Consider the following 23,070-nt stretch of genomic DNA (forward strand, 5'->3'; position numbering starts at 1 on the left):
CAGGGAGTCTGCTTCTCCCTCTGACCCTCCCCCCTCTCATGCTCTCTGTTTCTCATTCTCTCTCTCGCAAATAAATAAAATCTTTTAAATAAATAAAATAAAAATAAAATAGGATATTATGAAATTTTGGGGTCAGTGCAAATAGAAGAAATCAAAGACATCATCACATAATAATTGTTATTTTTTTAATTGATAAAAAATTAACCATATTTAATTTGGTTGGCAATAAACCAAAGTGAATTTTGTTATGTTAAAGGAGAAGGATCACTGTTAGTATAAGATCGTGTTGATAAGACACTGATAATCAAAAAGAGTTGGTGTCTTATCTTTTGTGAAGGTGCTGTTTTGATGGGAATATAGCAAGTGGTACTGTATAGTATTTATTTATGTGTTTGTCTGTTTCATTGTATTCATATATAAATATATTTTACTTTTATATCAATTTTTAGTTTATTATATTTTTATATTTTTCAATACATTTTAATATGTATATTTTTGATGAGTGAGGAAAAATTGAAATTTTCAACTTAAACTTCACTGAAGATTATTTATTAACAAAGAAGATAATAGGGTATCAGTTGAACAAGACTGTAATACTAGCAATTACTGACAAACTGCTATGAAGAAAAGGCCCTCTCGCCATTTATAACACCCCAATTTATACATTACCATCACATGCAAGTTTAAGAAGTGGATCTATGTTCATTATAAACTGTGACGCATAGGGGATAAGCATCCTCAAACGGTAACGGAACAATTGACAGTTATTTTATTTCAATACAAAAATCTATATAAAGTTTTTAAGAGCTTGAGGAAGTGGGAATGTATAGGAGGTGGCTTTGTATAAAGACAACGTGAATTAGTGAGAATAATACATTATGAGCTATTGAAATATAAAATTACCTACTTTGCCTTTAATTCCATAGATTAGTTGATCTAGGTTTTGAAGTTATTACCTAATAATGGTACTTTGAGGGTTGTAAGACCATTTAGTAATTAGCATTTTGTATATACTCTATATATTTCTAAAGAAATCACTCTTTTATTTCCTTAAAGAGCTTAAAACTATCTTCTGAAATTTTGTTTATGGTTAAAACTTACAAAGTAAATATTTATTCCTATAGTTCAAAGGGAAACTTCATTGTCTCTGTCAGAAGTGTATTCCACATGCTCAAATGGAATTGGAAAAAAAAGATTTTTCTATATTACATAATATAGAGTGCTCATTTAGGAATTAAAGCCCCTTTTTTAGTAATTGGGTTATGATCTTTTGAAACTACCTTAAACTCATACATTTTCTAAGCTACAAAATGTAGGGATTCTATTACAGTGGGATTTTTAAAGTTCTTTTGAGGTCTCAAGTTTTATAATTCTAAGTTACTGCCATTCAGTATTTGTATTGATCTAGAGAAACCAAGATCTATCTTCTCTAGTAGTGGTTTTCCAGTGGACCTTAAATGTAGACTTGGTAGGGGAAAAGGTAATTGGAGAGATAGCTTCTCATTATGAGGATGGATGAAACTCTAACATTTAGAGACCACTCGTAAGTTACTTAGAAATGTAATTATAAAGCATGTCTAAGAAGAATGGAGTAGACGACCTAATCATTTGAAAAGAGGAGAAAATATGATAGTTGGTTTTTCAGCCAGAAGCTGAATTTTCAAAGTTCTCATGATTTCTGTAATTAAAATAGTTATTTTTTTAAAATCCCAATCCTGCTTCATCCTTTTGAAGCCTAGGAAACTGAGTGTCATAGTATCTCTTGTGCTCTCTCAGCTGGTGTATGGGTATAGGGTGGAATCAGGACAAAACGCCATCTGTTTTTCTTACAACATCCTGAGAAGAGCACTATCTGGTTGGTCATAAGCAAAGATATGAAACACAGGTCTCCTTGTTAAATTTATCTTTGATTACTTTGGAGATAAAGAAAAGTGAAATGCTACCTCATATGTCTTGTGAAGAGAAAATACTTCAGAATAAGCCATTTTCCTCAATAGTTTATTATGAGATCAAATTAGACCTAAAAGAAATTTATAGAAAATGCTGTAAAAACATAACTGGTGGTTACTTGCATCACAGCCAATAAAACCTTCAACAGTGGTAGTTAGAATAATTCTTTCCCACCGTATTGTAAGAGAATGTTTCTATTTGCAGAGTTTTCCAACTGAGTAAATCTCTATTTTTATAAATAGCTGTAGTAGATTGGAAATTGCTTTCAAAGCTTTAAGTCTGAACCTTTTATGGATGTTTATGGATGGACACATTTTATATGTGTATGTATGTAATATATATATATGACAAAATGATAGTATTTTTTTAAGAAAAAAACCCAGTGAGGTATTTTGTCTGTTTCCTCATCCTAGGTATGTGAGGGCAGAACATCTGTGCATCTAGTTAGTCACTTCTACCCCTTTAATATCATACCCTGTCAAAGACAGAGAACAGGCAGAGCGAGAGTATGTGGCTTTGCATGGAACCAGCTTCCCACAGCAAGATCTGTGGTGGTGAAGAGTATCTTCTCTGGATTCAAAGGGGCCTGGATTAAAATTCCAACTGTGTTACTTCCCACTACATAATGTGGGCAATTTGCTTATCTTTTTTGAGCCCCAGTGTCCTCAACTGTACAATGGTGATCATATGAGTTTTGGCATCATGGCGTCTTTTTAGGATTAAAGGAGCTAATCCACAGGAAGTGCTTACATGGAGCCTGGCACACAGTGACACTCAATATTTTCAGGGGTGGTTTGTCAGTCCTTGCCGAAGGAGGGAATTCTCTCTGTTGGACAATCTGAAGAACGAATAATGGAGACGTTAATGAGTGCTACTGGCTTAAGATTTTACTCAGGGAAATCAGTGGCCAAACGTGTTGCAGTCTGGTGAGGAAAAGCTTTCCAGTACATCTCAATCTTACCACACAGCAGTTAAAATTGTGCCTACTTCACCTGGGTGGCTCAGTCGGTTAAGCATCTGCCTTCGGCTCATGTTATAATCTTAGGGTCCTGCGATCAAGCCCTGCATTGGGCTCCCTGCTAGATGAGGAGTTTGCTTCTCTCTCCCTCTCTTCCTCCCCCTTACTCATTCTCTCTCTCTCAAATAAATAAATAAAATCTTTAAAAAATAAAAAAAAATTAAAAATGTGCCTACTTGTAGTTGGCCGCAAGTCATTTTATGGATGTGAACTCACTGATCTCACATGATGACTTCAATAGGTCAGAGACATTGGTAAACATAAAAATGGGGACTTGCCGTTCAGTTCAGCTGGTGTCCTCTCATTGTCCCGCCCCACCCGTTTCCCCATTGTTTTTCCTACAATAGGATTTCTATTTGGTCACTTTCCAGGGCTCCTCACTGACTTGTTAATAGAGTCCCAAGTCCCACGTTTGGTGTTCAAAGTCCTTTATGATCTAGCCTCCAGTATCGTGCCAGACAAGGCCCACTATGTCCTTTCATAGCATAGAGCAATCCAGCCAAACACAACTGTCTGCAATTCTTTCAGTTACTTCTCACTTCTCCTCCAGACCTTTGACCATGCTCCTTCCTCTAGCCTTGTGGACATGCTACTTACTCTTCAAACTCTAGCTCCTATGTCAACTCTCTCATAAAGGAGCCCTTGCTCATGCCATCAGGGTGGTCATCCTTTATCTTGTAAATTCTTGCCCAATTTCTTGTCCAGTAGCTTTCAAATTTTTAACTGGAATCACAATAGGAAACATATTTTGCACTGATGCATGTTTTATTCAAATACACATACACACATACACGTGCACGTGAACTTCATGAAACAATACTTACCCTCATTATTTGCAATATCCTTCTAATGTTTCTTTTCTCTTTCATTTGGCAAAAGTTCTAACTGCAATCTACTAATTAGATCTTAATTACTCTTTATTTGTATCATAACCTGCAGTTTGAAAAACACTAATCTACACACCCCATACAGAATATCCTTCGTCGTTTATTGTGTATAGGCATCATGTTCCTTACCAGACTGAGAGCTACTCACAGGTGATACCATGTAGTACAATACAGAGTCTTTCATTAGATCTAATCATGCCTTTCACATCAGTTACCCAGTAAGTATTTGTGGAAGAGAGAAAAAGGAAAAAAGGAAGGGAGGAAGGGAGGAAAAAAAAAAAAAGTCTCCGGAGATGTTGATTATACCCAGAAATTGAGGTTGTTACTATTTAGCAAGTCAACAGATAGGGATCATTTAAGTTATTTATAGGTGAATTTTCCAGTTAAAGTGGTATGTGCTTCTTTGAATTACTTTGTTCAACATCAGTTTAAACTTAGAAATCAGTGTTACATCATAGACTCTAGGATGCAAACAAAGATAAGGATAACAAAATGACTAATACAGAAAAGATAACATCGTGCATGCTTGCTGTGTTCCTTCTCCCTGCAGGGGGAGTGGGGAGGGGGGTGGTGAGAGCAAGGGTGTGAAGTGTATCCAGAGGTGAAAAAAGCTTTTGACTTGATTTCTGTAAAGCCTGTGAAAAGGCACTTCTGTCATTCCTGAATGTGGTGAAACATCTATATGTGCTGAATACATCAAGTGATTTCTGTGTACTGTCTATAAACAAAGTCAGTGCTAAGTGCTAACACTTCCAAGCACCTCAAGTCTATAAAATGAAACAGGAAGTACGCTCTATCTCCTGACATCTGAAATATTGCTTTTCGCTCACATGCAAGATTAAAAGAGGATTCAAAGAGGAAAATTTTGGATAAAATTTAAATTTGAAAAGTCATACTAATGATATGTATTTACTGTAATGACATATCCAGTTTGACTGGGATAACATAAGTCTTTGTCACTCAAAGTCCATCCCCTTAACTAATGTACTATACTATATATACTCTATACAAAGTAACAACGCGAAAACAATGCCTTCCATGGACGTGGATACTTTGTCTAAGTCCTTTGTACACGTTTGTTTGTTATTTTCTGATCTTCAGTACAACAGTGAGTGTCTAGAGACAAGACCAACAAATGCAGGATTAAAAGGATTCTATAAATGCTAATAAATTCAGTAATATTATGTAAAACAAATATTTCCATAAATCACTGAGAATTAAGTCCTACATACTTCACTTTGAAAAAATAATAATATTTCAATGGGAATTTTAAGAATTATTATTAAATATTGACTTTCTATTGCCAAAGAAGTATTATTAAAAGTAAACATGTAATATACATAACAATGTATCACCTTCATTTTGGTGCCTTTGACTGTTACAATTTAGATAAATAAATCATTTGAAAATGCAGATTTATGATGGTTCCATTGCCAAAAATTTAGGCATGTTGCAATGTTGAATTTCTTTAAGATTTATTGTCTTTCTTAAAAAAACAAAAAAATAAAATTTATTGTCTCCCTTTGGAATATATAATAGAGAGAGAAAGTAGGGAGAAATGCTTTATATCAGGAAGAGATGTACTAATACTGACATTTTACTACTTAATAATTTCAATGTGCTATGAAAATATTTAGTAAAACATCCACTGCCCAGAGAACGTCCATTTAATTATTTCATCTGACAATGTTCATTAAGTTGGCTTAAAAATATTGTTAAATTTCAAATTTGTACATGTATTTCTCACTAGTTTTGTCAGATAGCATTTTGTTTCAGAGCTATAGACTGCTTCTGACAGCTATCTTGAAAATCCATGCCATTGGTGAGAAGCAGATGGAGTTAGTGAATGAATACTGAACTGAAGGCTGAATTTATTACAATTAGAAAATTAATTTCAAATCCATGCCTTACTTACTGGCATAGCAGGAGTATACATACAGTTTACTTTGCTTAAATATACTAGTCTGTTATTTGGCAAAATAAATGTAAACTTTAATGCAGCTACTTTAACACAGTTTCCTTTTTTGCAGATATTAACAGTATAACCACTCATGTATTACCATCAGCAACAATTTCTCCAACAAAAACATCTGTATTGAAACCAACCACAGTGTCAAATCCTGTTATGGAAGTGACAGCTGCAATGTCTATAGGTAGGATTAACTCTTAATGAAATTTACTCTAACTTTAACAGATATAATTAGTAGCATCTATTTAATTTAATCACTGAAGAATAATTTGAGATCTTATATCTATTGTTATGAAGGTCTGTGCTATTTTGCTATTTTGAAACTTATATGTTATTTTGGGTTGAATACAGAACCCTGAGATCACAGTGCGCTTCTTTGATGATATCCCTTTGGATCATTTCCTGTTTGAGAATAATCCTATTGTGAATGTTACAAACACGAAGTTTATTTTTAGAGAATAAAAAAATTACCATTTCCTTAGTCATAAAAATATGTTTCTAAATATACCACCACTTAAGCAGCACCGTTAACAAGGTGAAACTGTATTAATAACACACTGATCTTGTTAGTTATATTGGGCTGATAATAGATTAAATTTGTAAGGTTCGGTAGCAATGTCATCATTATTGTTTACTGGACTGAGTGGCAACTGCATCATGTTTTATGGTTCTAGGTATTCTTACCATCCATGAAAAGTAAAATGAGCCACTGGGGTCATTTAATTAAAAACCCAAGAGGTTATCAATCTAATGCGTCCTGCATTGTCCATCCTGCAACACACATAAAATGAGGCATGTCGTTCAGGTTCTATAATCAATGGAGAGAGAAATAGAGAATTACTTGTTTGTTGCTTATGGGCAGAAACTCCGGTTAGAATGCTAAGGTCACTGGAAGACCTGAAAATCGTATATCCTAACGAGGAGATAACTGAAATTCCTCCTGCTCTCTTCCTCGCCTCTCCACTTACTCCTCATTTAATTTTCATTCTAAGACCAAGTTCAAGTAAAATGTAGAGGACCAATGAAGGCTGGTTCATGAGACTTAACTGGGGTGGTGATCCTCAAAGAAAAAGGGTCTGATGAATATAGTCCACTATTTCTGAAATGTGCAATTCTAAGATGAAGCCAAACCAATTCTCCTAGAATTTCTGTACCAAACTGGGAGAAAGCTTTACACAAAGAGGGCAGCACAGGGGATTTTGTTCCCAGAATGTGGTATGACCTATATCGCCAATCAAGGGAAATTCCAAATGACGCAGTCAAAAAAGCCAGGGACCATAGAGCCTCCAGCCAACTCCTGCTCTGTATTTTTTTTTTCTTTTCTCTTCTTTTCTTTTTTCTTTTCTTTTCTTTTCTCTTCTCTTATATTTTATTTTATTTTAAGAGATGGAAGTTTATTGAATACACTGCAAGAGAGCAGTGGGCAGGACAGCAGAAGGGAGACTGTCTGCCCTTTATTTTATTTTTAAAAATTGTTTCAACCCTATGTTTTCAGGGTTTAAGCAGAGAGGCATGCTTGCACTTTTACAAAGTATAAGTATTTGCTGCTTCTCTCTCTCTCTCTGTCATTCTATCTGTGAGTTGCCAGCTGAGTTCTCAGCATAAAATTGCACTCATTTGGTAAAAGCATGTTACTTTGGTAATCAAAAACATCACCCCAAAAGAACCAATAAAGAGAAGGTAGGTGCTGATATTGCATGTTGACTCAAAGTGTTGAAGTTTTGCAATTTTTACCTTAATCCTTGGGACTTATGCTTTCTCAATGAGATGATTCCTAGCCCTGACCACAGTGACCTGTGGTGAATAACAAGTAGATTATGTGTCCAAATAACACAGACCCTAACCATTATGTTAAGTGATCATGAAAGGAAGAGATGGAGGGTTCAGTGAAGGAATTCAGGCAGAATTGTCATTTCTGATACCTAGAGTGCATCTTACCTGCCCAGCTTGGAAAGGAAACAGCTTTATTTTTCTTTTAAGGCTTTCCAACCAGGTGTTCTTGTTTAAAGGTCAAACGATACTTGAGTTAATAGTGCTTATGTCTATCTAAAGCACGTAAATTTTCTTTCTCTTGACAATGGCAGAAATTCCATCATCAGAAAAGTGGAAAATGTGCCACTGAGGTGGGAGCTCTTCTTGTAGTGACGTGCAACAGCGGCAGAGGTGACTGAGAGTTTTGCTTGGAGTGGGGTTTGCTTTCAGAGGTTTACCCAGTTAGACAGATGGGACCTGATCGCTTCCTAGCTACGGATCAAGTGCACTGCCCGTTCTGTTCAAAGGCCAAGGGCCAGAGTTAACATCAACACTTGGCAGACATTGAATGTCATCATCATGAGATGAACTTCTAAGATAGAAAAATAAACCTGAAATTTCATTCTTAAAACATAATTATTATTCAGCTTGATTTTTAAAGCATTTAATAGTCAAACATTTTTTAATTAGGGGAATTAATTTGTCAGCACTGATCTTTCGCATTTCCGATACTAAATAGGTGTTCAGTTTCAACTGAGGTCAGTAGAGGAGCCCAGTGTTTTTGGCCACCTCTTCCATATAAGGTGCCAGTTATGGTCATGTTTACAATGCACATCGTCTCTAGAAACTAAGATAAAATTGAAAAGAAGGGACTTTTTAAAAGGCAGTCTTGTAAGTTTTCTCATAATATTTGTGGGAAAATAGGTTTGGGTACCATATTTTTCCCCATATCTGTCTTCTTTTTTTTCACTGTCTTTATATGCCTTATTGAGTTTAAATTGAAAATGACTTACCTGGGATATCTTTGTACAAGATTCTTTGGTTTTTCCTTTTCATGGAATTTTGAAATGATAAAGTTGGCGTTTTGCTTTTAGTTTATACTCACAAGATAGAAAATGTTTATAAATTAGACATTTTTTTGAAACCCTGATGTCCTAAATGGAATTAAACACAGTTCCAAAAGATTATTTTGGAAAATGTTATGGATGAGAGTTTACTAAAAATTTTACAGAGTACAATTATGACATTTTAATGATTTAATCTTTTATAAACATCTGTTGACACAAAATTATATAACATCCCTAAATATATGTGGCTATAGTATTCTCTTATTGTTCATGTTAAATTCAATATATTTCTTTTATTAACTAGAATAAGTCCTTAATCATTGTTTTGCACAGAAAATTAACAGAAATCACAATCCTCATTAGTTAGTGCAACATTTTGCTTTTACAATAATAAGGATGCATTTATACTTCAGAATTTCAACATATTTAGCACATAAGAATTTTATTATAAGTTATATGTAGAATGCTTGTCCATATTTGAGAGTGAATATTCATACATTAACAATAAATCTAAAATCAATTGTATTCTGTTTCTGCTATAGATATAGTAACATTGATTAGATACAATGATCATGGGCAGGATCACAAGATCACTGTTCACACACTAGTTCAGGAATACCAGAAATGGATAGCCATTTAGCCCTTCAGTTTTCCAAAGATCAAGGCTGAAATTGAAGCCAAATAGATTTGGGCTGAATGCTTGGGCCAAAGCTCAAATTTGTTACATATCTTCCTTCTACCAAAAATGAAGTCAGGATAGCTATAAAAGAAAAGGTTCAAGGGCTTCAGAAACTCCAGAACTGCACACACTTGATACTTTTTCTTTTTGTATTCATGATTATCATTATATCTGTCCTAATTATTTCCTGTAGTCATCTTTATTCTTGAATTTTCAAGTGAAATAGGAGACATATCCCAGTGAAACATATGAAACAAGGTAATTGTAAAAATTCAATTCAGCCTGTTATTGGTACCAAGAATGCCAAGAGTAGTGCTGAAGTGAAACAAATTCACCATGTCTAGCTGGAAGGAACACTTCATTTATATCATTACATCTTCACCTTAAGATGGCATTCTGGGGCACCTGGGTGGCTCAGTCAGTTAAGCATCTAACTCTTGATTTGGGCTCAGGTCATGACCTCAGGGTCATGAGATTGAGCATACGTTGGGCTCTGCACTGAGCATGGAGATTGGGATTGGGATTTTTTCTCTCCCTCTCCCTCTGCCTTCCCCCCAGCTTGCATGCGTGTTCTCTCTCCTCTCAAAAAAAAGAAAGAAAGAAAGAAAGAAAGAAAGAAAGAAAAGAAAAGAAAAGGAAAGGAAAGGAAAAAAAATTTTAAAAAGATGGCATCCCTGTGAGTGGGCAATGCAAAATCTCAAACCTAGCTTTTAGGAATAACGTGTCCTTTGTTGGTCTCTTCTTTTAAAATATAACCACATACTGGGTTTGAGAAAGTCTTAAGTGCTTCAGCACTCTCCACATTATAATTCCCATAATCTACTTGTTAACAGCCTCTTTCCATTTGTGTAATAACCTATGTCCTCTAATAAGCAGTGAGGACAGAGGAGCAGAAGAGAAAACCTCCATCACCTGCTTGGAGACATTTGTCCTCAGCGACCCTCCAAAGGTCTTATCTTCCTTGTGATTCCTTAGTTTTTGCTGATATACAGCTCCATCCAGCTTAGCCTTGAAAACCTTCCTCTGGATGGGTTTTAAAGCAGTAAACTGCGCAGAGCCAAATTGTTCCTCCCCCAATACAGTATGCATACCTTTAAGAACTGAAGATTTTATATATGTCACACAGTAAAAATAGAACGTGTGCCCTAATCGCAAAAGGATATCCTAAAGTGTTTTAAGAAGGGAATGTTGACTAGTATGGCTATCAAATTGATAAGTCGTATTCACTACCTAAAGCAAATCTTTGTCCTTTTCTTGGTCCCCATGTTCTGTACGAGTGCCAGCTTATCGAAAACAACATTTATTACATGCCTACCATATGCCAGGAATGATCCTTGATACTACTCAGATTAAAAAGATGACTAAGAGTTTGATACTGCCCTCAAGGGTCTAGAAAAGGGTCTTGCACAGAGTGGGAACTCAATGAATGTTTCATAAATGAACAAATTACTTACAAGAATTTGCAAGCTCCTTTATAATTTATGTAATTTTGGAAGTTCCAGTGTCATAATCAAATCAACAAAATGAAATGTAATTCTGGGGGGATAAAAGGTCCTATTGACCAGGTTCTTCTTCTCTCTAGGAAAAATAGTATAATTTTAAATCATGTGTTTTGAAATATATATTTTTTGCATGTTTTAAGATATCCAAGTAATAATCTGCAGTGAAAATTTGCTTTGGGGGGCTTATCATAGAAAAAAAATGTGTGTGTGTGTGTGTGTGTGTGTGTCTGTGTGTCTGTGTGTCTGTGTTTCCACTGGGTCACCCAAGCATTCAGTACTTAGATTCCTTACTTTGGACAAAAGGAGATAGGAAATAAAAAAATTAAAGATAGGCGAAAGCTGACAGTACCACTGTAGAGGGATTCTAGTTTACCTCCAGATTTGACTGACATTTATTTATTCCTTGACAGGTGAGATGAAATTGTGATTAATAATCATGTCATCTATCTTATCAAACTAGGAACAACCAGTAAGAAACTCTCAAGTACATCTTTGCAGCCAACACATTCTTCTTTAACGGCAACAGTTAAAGGTGAAGGTGAGTAATGATCATTTGCATCATTTTTCTTTCATATGTATAATTCATATACCATCATAGTCACTTTTTTGAAGTGGACAATTCAGTGGTTTTCAGTGTATTTACAAGATTGTGCAACCATCACCACTATCTAATTCTGGAACATTTTCATCACCCCAAAAAGAAACCCTGTATCTGTTACTAATCACTTCCTATTTCCTCCTTCCCCCCTGCCAGAGAAAACTAACCTACTCTCTGTCCCTTTGCCTATTTTAGAAATTTCATATAAAAAAAATCACATAAGTAGAATCATATTGTATATAATCTTTTGTGTCTGACTTTCACATATCATCATGTTCTCAGGTTGATCCATGCTCTAGCATTTATCTGTAGTTCATTTGTTTTTATGAGTGAATAGTATTTCATGGTATGGATATGCCACATTATTTATTTATTTATTTATTTATTTATTTATTAGTTGATGGACATTTCAGTTGTTTCTACTTTTCAGCTGTTATAAATAATGCTGCTATGAACATTCTTATACAAGTTTTTATGTGGCCATGTCTTTTCATTTCTCTTGCGATATGTATCTTAAAGTGGAATTGCTGAGGCACATAGCACTCTGTTTAACTTTTTGAGGAACTGATTTCCTGAACAGCTGTATTATTTTACATTCCCACCAGAAAAGTAGGAGGGCATTAATTGTCCATTTTCTAATCCCTACTTGTTGCTGTCTATCTTTTTCATCATAGCCATTTTAGTGGATGTGAAGTAGCATGTAATTGTGGTTTTGATTTACTTTTCCCTGATGACTTATGATGGCAAACATCTTTTCATGGACTTGTTGACAATTTTATATCTTCTTTGGAAAACTGTCTATTTAATTCTTTCCTTTTTTATAAAAATCGGGTTGTCTGTTATTGTTGAGTTGTAAGTATTTTTTTTAATGTATTTGGAGACTAGAGCCTTATTGGATAGATAATTTGCAAATATTTTCTCCCACTCTGTATGCTGTCTTTCCATTTTATTGATGGTATCTTTTGAAGCACTATAATCTCTAATTTTGATGAAGGAAAATTTATATTTTTTCTTTCATGTAGAGAAGGTAGAACTTTACCTCTACTCATTTTAGGTTTTCAGATGGGACATTAACCGCAAGACAGATTAACAAAAAACAGTCTATTAACATGGGCAGTGCACAGCACATGAGAAACCTAAGACAAAGAGTAACTCAAAGCAATGGTTTAGAATTTTGGCTTATATAGCATCTAGAACAAAGAACAGTAAGTTTGTAGAAAAATGACCAGACAAAAGAAAGTAGTTTAGGCTTCCAAGGGTGACAAACAAATGGAAGGTAAATATCTGGAAGGAAACTAATGGAATAAGGTTTGTTTGCAGATTCCTCTAGTGTCTCCTCCGGGCTGATAAAGAGTCTATCTCCAGTAAAAGGAGAATTTATATCCTGCCCTTAAGCAGAAAAGCTTTTTCTGTATTGGCTGCCTCTTTATTGGCTGCATTTCCAAATAATTTTTATGTCAAAGAGGCATATTTCAGGGTGACATATTCTGGTTTCCTTCAGTCAGTGGGGTCAAATCTAAGAAACCATTGCTCAACTCAAGGTCACAAAGATTTATGCCAATGGTCTCTTCTAAGAATTTTATAGTTTTAACTTTTCTATTTAAGTCTTTAATTTTTGTATATGGTGTGAGTTAGATGTCCAGCTTCATTTTTTTTCATTTATAATCATCCAGTTGTCCTAACACCTTTTGTTGAAAAGACTATACTCTGTAAAATTTCAAAATTTATGGCTGTGGCAACATTTGTCTCCGCATCTTCCCTTCTGTTTGTTTTAGGTCCACCATGCATGTGTATTTAAAAATATTTTGGTTACCTTTAAAGCATTCAAGATTCCTTCCATTGCCTCCAGGACACTGTAATTGACAGCCTGTCCTGAGTTGAGTGTGGGCTCCCCTTTTACACTCATTTGTGAAGTATATTCCACATCAATAATAGACAATTCTCAAAGCAAACTCTTTGGCAATATATCCCCAGCTATTCCATTATTCTGCTCTCTTTGTATTTTTCTAATCTGTCAGTTTCCCACATCTTTCTTAAATATAAATTCTCTTTTCCGTGTCCAAGACTGTTGAGTCTGCCTCATGCTAGGGAATCCTTTAGGCCATCAAGATATCTTTTTCATGGTTTTCTATTTTAACTCAGCAGAAGAATTCTCCACCAAAAATTTCTAAAGAGGAAATCCTATTCTAATGTTTTCCAAGAATATGTTGGAGTTCTGGTGAGAAGCAAAATCTTTACCCCCACATGTCCCTTCATCCTCAAGTGTTGAGTTTCTGCCTTTTGGGTGATCTTTTGTACTTCCATGTTATCACAAACATCAATGTCTGCTACAATAAGATATTTCTTTATTTTCTCAATTATTTCTCTCTCAGTTTAGTACTTCAAGATGCCGCCAAAGTTTTGCCCATTTCAACTCTTTCTTTCTCATATGCGGTGTTAATGCTATAGCCTATATTTGAACTTACGTTTATATTTTGCTGGCATACCAATTCCTGAAGGCTTTTTGTGTAAAGACATATTTACCCACTGTCTCTGAGGTCTTCTTGCAAACTAACAGTTTCTCCGGCATCAGTCTCTTAATTGCACTAAGACTTTGCGTTACAAAGTATAGATGCTTGCTGCCATAGAACGGAAGCTGATCGGCACTTCTGGAAAACACCAGCAATTCAGTCTTTCCGCCTACTGTGTGACAGAAATCTATTAAACTGACTTCCTCCCATCTCTAGCCAGCATCATATGTAGCTAATATTAAGCGTGCACCAACCAGCATGCCTGTCTTCTCTTCACTAACCAATATTATCCACAATAGACTTTGAAAAGACTGAAAGGCATTAATCATTTTGTTTTTATAATATTTGTGCAAATATAAATTGTTTCAAATAATCTTATTCCAATGTTATTTTCGAAATCTCAGGTTATCTTTTCTTTGTTGTTAATTATCCTTCCCCCCCTCCAAAAAATGAATTAAGTATAATTAAAAGTTTATTTTTTGGAGTTCCTATTATCCCTTTCCTGCTGTCTGTTTCCCCCACCTGAAAATTCCTTCCCAGACCACATGGGAACCATGGTACCATCTTCAACTAGTACTACTTCCTTACCACCCCATTTCTAGGGTAGCTGAGTGATTAACTTTTGCATCAGAAAGGCTTGGATTCAGATCCTGGCTCTCTCCTATTACAAGTTATGTGACAATGGGGAAATCAACTTTTCTGAATCTTATACATAAAATTATGATCACAATTATTACTTAATTAATAAGATTACTGTCTGCTCAAATGAGATAAACTATAGCAGACATATAAAAGAGTCTAATATGCCTCTGTTTTCTCAATATAATTAACTGGATCACCAAAAGGTAAATACCAAAATGTTGGATTTCTAAAACTTGATCAGAAGACTTTCAGTAACTAATATTCAAGTCATAACTGGATGTTAATATTAATACTAATAAGACTATCTATTTATTGGTTACACCCCTGATGGCTGCTCATTGTTTTTACATAATTAGGAACCACAACCAGTGATGTCACAAAGACCGAGTTCTCCATCACAAATACAACAGTGACAAAGATCCCACTTTCAAATGCTTCTTCAACATTACAAAGTTCCCAACACAAAAGTAAGTATACAAATTTATGCTGAAATATTTATTTTGTGTGGTGGATAGCGTTAAACTCGGAATGTTTTCCAGCCCATAGCTACTGAAGAACCATGCCCAACGTGTCTTCTCTAGTCTTTACCAAATGGGACAACCATTTGGCAACTTAGCTTTGTACCGTGAAACTTTATCCCTCCATAACCACAAATAGGTGGGTGCCAAGAAAGATTAGGGCCAAGCAGTAATCTATGATATCACCTGACACAAAAAGTGAGCTTGGCGACAAATTAGAAAACTTTGATGAAATGGGAAAATTCTTAGAAAGAAACAAATTGCTAAAACTGACCCAGGAAGATAGCTAATCTGAAAAGATACAAAAACAATTAAAGATATTGCATTGCATTAGAAATTTTAAATGGTCCCATGAAGAAAATTTCCAGCAGGATGGCTTCAATTGTGAATTCTATGTATTTTCTATATATTTTCAAAAGAAATTATACCAGTTCTTCTCAAACCCTTTCAGGAAGAGGAGGAGGGAACTCTGCACAAGTCATTATTTGAGACCAGCATTATCCTGGTACCAAAGCTAGAAAAGAATGAAAAGAAAAAGCAAGTAAAGATAACCATAGACCAATATCCTTCATGAACACTGATGCAACTATCTTTACCAAACTAACTTTGGTAACATATAAGAAGGGATAGAAAAAATAAATAAGTGAAATTTATCCAGGAATGTATGACTGCTTTAATAAATGAAAATCAAGGACAGCAATGCACTGTATTAGTAGAATCAGCAGATGCAGAAAAAGCATTTGACAAAATTTAACACCCACTTTTAATTAGAAATCTCAATAAACTAGAAAGAAAATGTAGCTTACTCAAATTGAAAAGGACATCTTTGAAAAACTTATGGCAAACATCATACTAGATAGTTAAATATTTCATGCTTTCCTCCTCTTAAGATCTTGAACACAGCAAAGATGTCCATTCTTACCACTTCTATTCAAAATTATAACTAGATAGTACAATAAGGTGATGAGACGTAGGTAGGTAGGTAGGTAGATCCATTCATGCAGATTGGAAAGGAAAAAACAGAACAGTTTTTCTTAGCAGACTACATCTTTATGTAGAAAATAAAAAAATCCACAATAAAACTACTAGAACTAATAGAGTATTTCCTATCACAAGCTATAAGATATACAAAAATAAATCATATTTCTGTATGTTAACAATGACAATCCAAAAATAAAATTAAGGAAATAGTGACATTTACAAAAGTATCAGAAAGAATAAAATATTTAGGAATATATTAACAGTGGAAGTACATGATTTGCAACCTGAACTAAAAAATATTTCTGTGAGACATTAAATGTCTCAATAAATGGAGAGACACTACATATTCATGGATTGAAAGACTCAATATTTTAAGATAGCAATTCTCCCCAAGTTGATAAATAATTGATTAATATATTAAATTCAATCCATATCAGAATCACAGAATCACAGCAAATCATTAGAAATTGATAAGCTTATCTTAAATAATGCATGGGAATGAAAAAGACCTAGAATAGCCAAAACAGTTTTGTCAAGGGAGAACAAAGTAGGAGGACTTGCATAAGCCAACTTCAAAACTTATGCTAAAGCTATAGTAATCAAGACAGGGGTTTTTGAAATAATATTCAAAGTAACATTATTCATAATAGTCACACTGGGAACAATCCAAATGCCCATGAACTGGTGAGATGGAATACTCCATTGGATTTTCCATTTGAAATGGATTTGGAATATTCTAAAACATAGGATATCCATACACTGGACTACTACTCAGCAATTTAAAGAAACAAATTAGTGATACCGTTATAACACTATGAACCCCAAAACCATTATGCTCAGTGAAAGAAGCCTTTGACAAAACATTACATATTCTATCATTCCATTTATATGAAATATCCAGAATGAACATTCTAATAGGGACAGAAACCACGTAAGTAGTTGTCTTAAAGCTGGAGGCAGAAAGTCCCACTGGAGTTTTTTGTATTGAGAATGTTCTGAAACTGGCTTATAGTGATGGTTGCACAACTCCATAAATTTACTGAAAATTATTGACTTGTATACTTAAAATGATAAATTTTGTTGTGAATTTCTTTATAAAGCTTGGTTTGAAAACAAAAGGAAAGAGAATATTAAGCTAGGCCAATCAAATTTCCTTTCCGTGTAATCTGAACTAGGAAACCCAAACAAACAAAAGGGTGATTAGCTGTGAATCTCGAAGCAGCAAGGTTTCAGTAGAGTGAGTCTGAGACAGCTGTGGTGACTCCTGGGCATACCTGTGGCACGAGCAAGCAGATGTTATGGGCAAGTAAAATTGATGGGAAGAATGGGGAGAAAAAATGTGGGGAGATGAAGAGACTCCATGAGAGAGATGACGTTATTCATGAGAGACAGAGAGAGTAGTGGGACCTAGAGTTTCCCTGAGCTCAGACAGCTTTCTAGCTCCAACCATGTATATCATCACTACAAGTACTTCCTAAATCCTGGTCTCAGGGATATGAAGTAATCAGTACTTTAAGTCAAAATATATCCTGGCTAGAAAGGCTAGTCATCTGCCATAACAGCCTTATCATATACCATCCCTTATAAATAATAGAGGCATTCTTGGGATATCCATAGTTCTTAGTAAGAAGCAGCTATAGATGACTTACAGTCCCCAAGTCTCTTCTTGGGAGACCTTTAGGGTAGAAGGAGATGGCAGGTGGGAACTGTGGATGTGCCAGGCCTACTTTTGTCTAGAGTCACTCATGGAACATCCATTTTCCCATATTTTATTGTAATTCTCTTTAGCAAAACCTAGAGAAGGTTACATAGAAGGAGCCTAATTTCATTCCAAAACTGTAAAATACTGATTTTATTTAATGAGAAGATCACCAAATAGAGGAATTTGAAGGGCAGGGTCATTTCCCCTTCAGATGTAGGACATTTCCTTGTGGGAGTGTTTTGGCTTCTGATAAGTAGAATATTTTGTAGGCAAAATATGTCTGAAAGGCACCTTTAGCAGACCAAAGCCCCATCCATTTCATACCATGATTTTCCCCCACATAAACAAAGTAAAAGTAAATAGGCATCTGCAAAATGTATAGCAGTTGAAGGTTAAATTCAAATAATTTGAATTCTGCACTAATACCCACTCACTAAGTGACTGATTAGGAATGTCATTCAGTGACCGTGGTTTATTAAAATCAGCACTTTTACAGAAGTGTGTGGTCATACCCATGAGTCAATTAAGACTCCTAATTTTACTTTGATTTATGTAGTACAATGCCCGCTGCATCTCTGTTCTGGGGACTCTTGTATTTATTTAGCTTCTAAACACAGTTTGAAGTGGCTTTCTTCTAAGTAGTTTTTTTAAATACACCCACAAAGCCATTTCTTGAAAATTAAGGCACCCTGGAAAACAAGATAATAAAATAAGGGTATTTGCTGCTACCCTTTGCCCTTGCCATTTGATTAACCAGTTCTATACTAAGTCCTCTAAATATTTTGTTATAAAACTGCTATTTTTGGGTAGCCATTCCCCCCCGGATCTCTCTGGTTCCTCAAGGTGCATCCTGCTTAGTATGGAATCCACTTGATATAATGACTTGGCACACATTTCCATTTATGCCTGGTGGAACCAGAAGCTAGCCCAGATTCCTGGTTAGCAGAGCAATGTTCCCTTTCCATATCTACCGATCACAAACATAAACATTCAGAATTAGCGAAGCCAAGACAGAGAGATGGAAAGAGAACAAAGTGATCTTGGGGAAGATTGAACAGCCGAAGCTTCATCTGTCCCTTAAACACATGGCAATGGATAGTGACTATCAGATAAAAGCATTGTGGGTACATCATCTCGAGGGCAGATTTGACTTAGAGTGGAGAAGATTTAGTGATATTTCTTGCTTTACTCCCTAGAAAGGAAGGGTATAGATCAAAAAGAAGCATGTCCTCAAAGCATTTCTCTCTAATCATTTCCAATTCTCTCTTTTTTCACAGATCTGTTCATTTATTTATTTTAGAGAGAGAGTATGAGTGGGAGGATTGGAAGGAGAGGGAGAGAGAGAATCTCAAGCAGACTCCGAGCTGAGCAGGGAGCCTGACTCGGGGCTCGATGCCAGGACCCTGAGATCATGACCTGACCTAACCGACTATGCCACCCGGGTGCCCCTCATTTCCCATTCTCTTAAATTTCTGAGTGTTTCTCCTATTTAACTATTTTGTTCTTCCTGGAGAAGACACATTCTTAGAATCCTAGAACTTTCAAGATAGAAATTGTCGCTAATTTAGTGCTCTGACTTTATAGTTAAATAAATGAGGGCCTACTGAATGAATTAATAAATCAGTTTATACACTACAAGTCTTTTGGAGGGGATCTGTGTGCCTGGCATGCCTCTTCGCTTCTGGGAATGGCCAGCAATCCTTTGCATTCCTTGGCTTGTAGATGCATCCCTTTAATCTCGGACTCTGTCTTTACATGGTCTTTTTCTCTGTGTCCTCGCATGGACTTGCCCTCTGCGTCTCTTCTTCTGTCTGTACGTTCTCTTCTTATACAGGTACCTGGAATTACCAAGATCCTTAACTTCATTACAACTGCAAAGACCCATTCCAATAAGGTCATACTCACAGGTTCCAGGTACACATGTTTTAGGGGCAGGAAGTCACCATTTAACCTACTCCGGACCAGATCTTGAACTACCTTTGCCACACCTAGATTCTGTCGTCCGTGCATTTGTCATTGTCTATATGTAGGATTACCTCGTTGGGCAGTGAGGGGGGATTTGAAGGAAATGTCAGTCACAGGAGTCCCTGCTCTCCAACAGCTACCCTGTGGAGGGGTCACGTGTAAAGCTTTGTTGTACAGGTACAAAACTTGCCCTCTTCCTGAGTTCCCTATTTTTGCTAAGGGCTTGAAAATGTGGTGTCCTCTCTGACTCTTTTTGTTCATTTCCCGCATCGGCACATCCTGTTGGTTTCTGAGGAGAGAAGAAAAAAGGAATAGAAAGATGGTGAGGAGAAAGCAAAATGGGTGCTTTTCTTCTAGTATTTTAGTGATTCAGGTATCTGTGACCAGATTTCAAAGCAGGTGTGGTGCACACGGTAAGAGATTGGCAGAAAGGGATGACGACGGCTCTTTCTCTCTCTGGTGAATTCTCACTTGGCTGAGGAAAGAAAGTGGAATCAGATGATAGGTAGAAGGCACATTGAGATGGGCACTATGCCAATACGTTACTCTACTGAACAAGGACTTGGTAGAAATACTTCCAATGATTTTGCCCAGACAGATTTTTTGCTACCTCAGCCTATACAATATTACTGACTTAAAATCTGAAGGGAAAGTCTGGCTTTTGTCAAGTGGAAATGAATAGCATGTGTAAGTCATCAGTAGGTTATTAGGTAAGAGTTAATAACACTTGTATATAGTAACTAGTTTATCAAATATATATCCTTCTTGTATAATTTATTCTAGTTCAATATGGAATTTATTTTTATACGAAAAGCATAGATAACTGTACAATAACCAAATACACATTTTATTTTATGTTTTATTTTTTAAAGATTTTATTTGTTTGTCAGAGAGAGAGAGACAGCACAAGCAGGCGGAGGGACAGGCAGAGGGAGAAGCAGGGAGCACGACACAAGACTCGATCCCAGGACCCTGGGATCATGACCTGAGCCGAAGGCAGATACTTAACTGACTGAACCACTCAGGCGCCTCTAAATAGACATTTTAGATATACTGGTGGCTGAACATGAGAACAGCCTATGCCTAAGCCTTGCTTTTTAAGGCACACACCTTTCTTAAAATAAAAATCAGGCACTTCAATCATGCCAAGGGGAAGTTGGCTTATTGACTATGAAGCATGTTTCTGAAGCGAGATTGCTTACGTTGAAATAATTGCGCAATCATTAATTTGTACTGTGGCCTTTGGTAAGCTACTTAACTTCTCTGTGCCTCAGTTTCTTCATCTGTAAAATAGCTGTAAGATTACAACCTCATGGGATTCTTGTGGGGAGTAAAAGAGATAAAATACAAAGCTTAGAACAGTATCTGGCAAGTAAACACAACAAATGTTAGCTACTATTTTATTAATAACAATTCTTACACAAGTCAGGCAAAGTTGGTATTTATGACACCAGTTTCACGAACAAAGAAACAGGTTCAGAAAGACTAAATGACTTGACTAGGGTTAAACTAAAAGGATGAAATTCAAACACTGTTTTTCTCCCCTGAGCCCCGTAAACTCTTCACTACACCACACTTCTTCTCATTACAACTATTTTACATAAAGTATCTAAAGGTAGTAGAAAACAACTTGCTTTTAATTGGGTGTATCATATGCTTGACAAGTTAAGTGTTCGATAATTATAACGCAAATTGGCTGGCTGGCTGGCTCCCTGAACATAAGCCTATGATTCTAAGAAAGGTGATTCTCATTATGCAGCCATCAAAAGGAATGAGATCTTGCCATTCGCAACGACGTGGATGGAACTGGAGGGTATTATGTTGAGCGAAATAAGTCAAACAGAGAAAGACATGTATCATATGACCTCACTGATATCAGGAATTCTTAATCGCAGGAAACAAACTGAGGGTTGCTGGAGTGGGGGGTGGTGTGGGAGGGATGGGGTGACTGGGTGATAGACACTGGGGAGGGTATGTGCTCTGGTAAGCGCTGTGAATTGTGCAAGACTGTTGAATCTCAGATCTGTACCTCTGAAACAAATAATGCAATATATGTTAAGAAAAAAAAAGAAGAAGAAGAAGAAGAAGAAGGTAGCAGGAGGGGAAGAATGAAGGGGGGGACATCGGAGGGGTAGACGAACAATGAGAGACGATGGATTCTGAAAAACAAACTGAGGGTTCTAGAGGGGAGGGGGGTGGGAGAATGGGTTAGCCTGGTGATGGGTATTGAGGAGGGCACATTCTGCATGGAGCACTGGGTGTTATGCACAAACAATGAATCATGGAACACTTCATCTAAAACTGATGATGTATTGTATGGGGATTAACATAAGAACTAAAAAAAAAAAAAAAAAGGTGATTCTCTTGTTGCTCCCCACCAGGCCAGATTTATTCATGACTCTGGTTTCTCTCATCCTGCTCCCCTCGTTTGCATGATCCTATTCTTTCTTCCCCTCTTCTTTCCTCCAACTGCTTCTTCCAGTTCTACGCATCCATCAAGGGCCTCTACAAGATTTTGCTTCAGTATTTCCCACAACCTAATGAGTGTCACGAGATATGTAAACCATCGGCACTATTATTTATTTAGTGCATTTTTTTAAACCGATGCACTTTTTATTCTTAAATTTGCTTGAAAAGAAAACCATCATAAATGAAAAACCTGTTTCACTAGGCATCAACAGGAGCTATAAAATCACCGATATAAACAAAATATATTTAAATTACAGCTAGATTTTGTTGCTTGCCAAAGGCACTTAGTTTGAGGCTTGCTCATTCTTGTTTAAAAAATAAATCAAGATAAGCACGTTAGATATTAACGACACATTTGCATTAGATTGTAACTTCGAAAGTTCCTCATTGAAATAACCAAATAAACTGCAAGAAGGCTGAAAAGCAAGTAACTTTCTCATTGAATGTTTCAATCTTATTTCAAGTCACCTTCCAGTACTGCCATATGGAACCTCTCATAAAATGTTATGCATCTCAGCCTTTGGAAAACAGTAAATTACCAGATCGCTCAGCCTCATTATTTCCTTTGTGAATTGCACCATTTACCTATGCCACTTATTTGGGAACTCAGAACATTTCTTACATGATATTTAATTCATTTGTATCATTTCATGTTGGCAGATACAAGAGGAATTCTCAGGATAACGCAGTCTTAGGCACACACAAGTCAAGGTTTAGCCAAACCAGAAATACAAGTTGACCCTTGACCAACATGGGTGTTAGTGGTGCTGACCCCCTGCGCAGTAGAAAATCCCCATAGAACTTTTGATTTCCCAAAAAGTTAATTACTAATAGGCTTCTGTTGACCTTACAAGTAACCTA

General features: G+C 36.0%; 1 protein-coding gene across 1 annotated transcript in view; it reads left to right on the forward strand.

The window, feature by feature from the left end:
* The window catches only part of EMCN (endomucin), a 96,041-nt gene that overhangs the window by 36,611 nt on the left and 36,360 nt on the right, over nucleotides 1–23,070 (forward strand). The window contains exons 2-4 of the mRNA XM_021680374.1: nucleotides 5,886–6,008; nucleotides 11,285–11,362; nucleotides 14,931–15,041. Coding sequence (XP_021536049.1) covers nucleotides 5,886–6,008; nucleotides 11,285–11,362; nucleotides 14,931–15,041 — 312 coding nt within the window. The remainder of the gene's footprint in view (nucleotides 1–5,885; nucleotides 6,009–11,284; nucleotides 11,363–14,930; nucleotides 15,042–23,070) is intronic.

This window comes from Neomonachus schauinslandi, chromosome 2, assembly GCF_002201575.2.
Source record: "Neomonachus schauinslandi chromosome 2, ASM220157v2, whole genome shotgun sequence".
Classification (NCBI taxonomy): domain Eukaryota; kingdom Metazoa; phylum Chordata; class Mammalia; order Carnivora; family Phocidae; genus Neomonachus; species Neomonachus schauinslandi.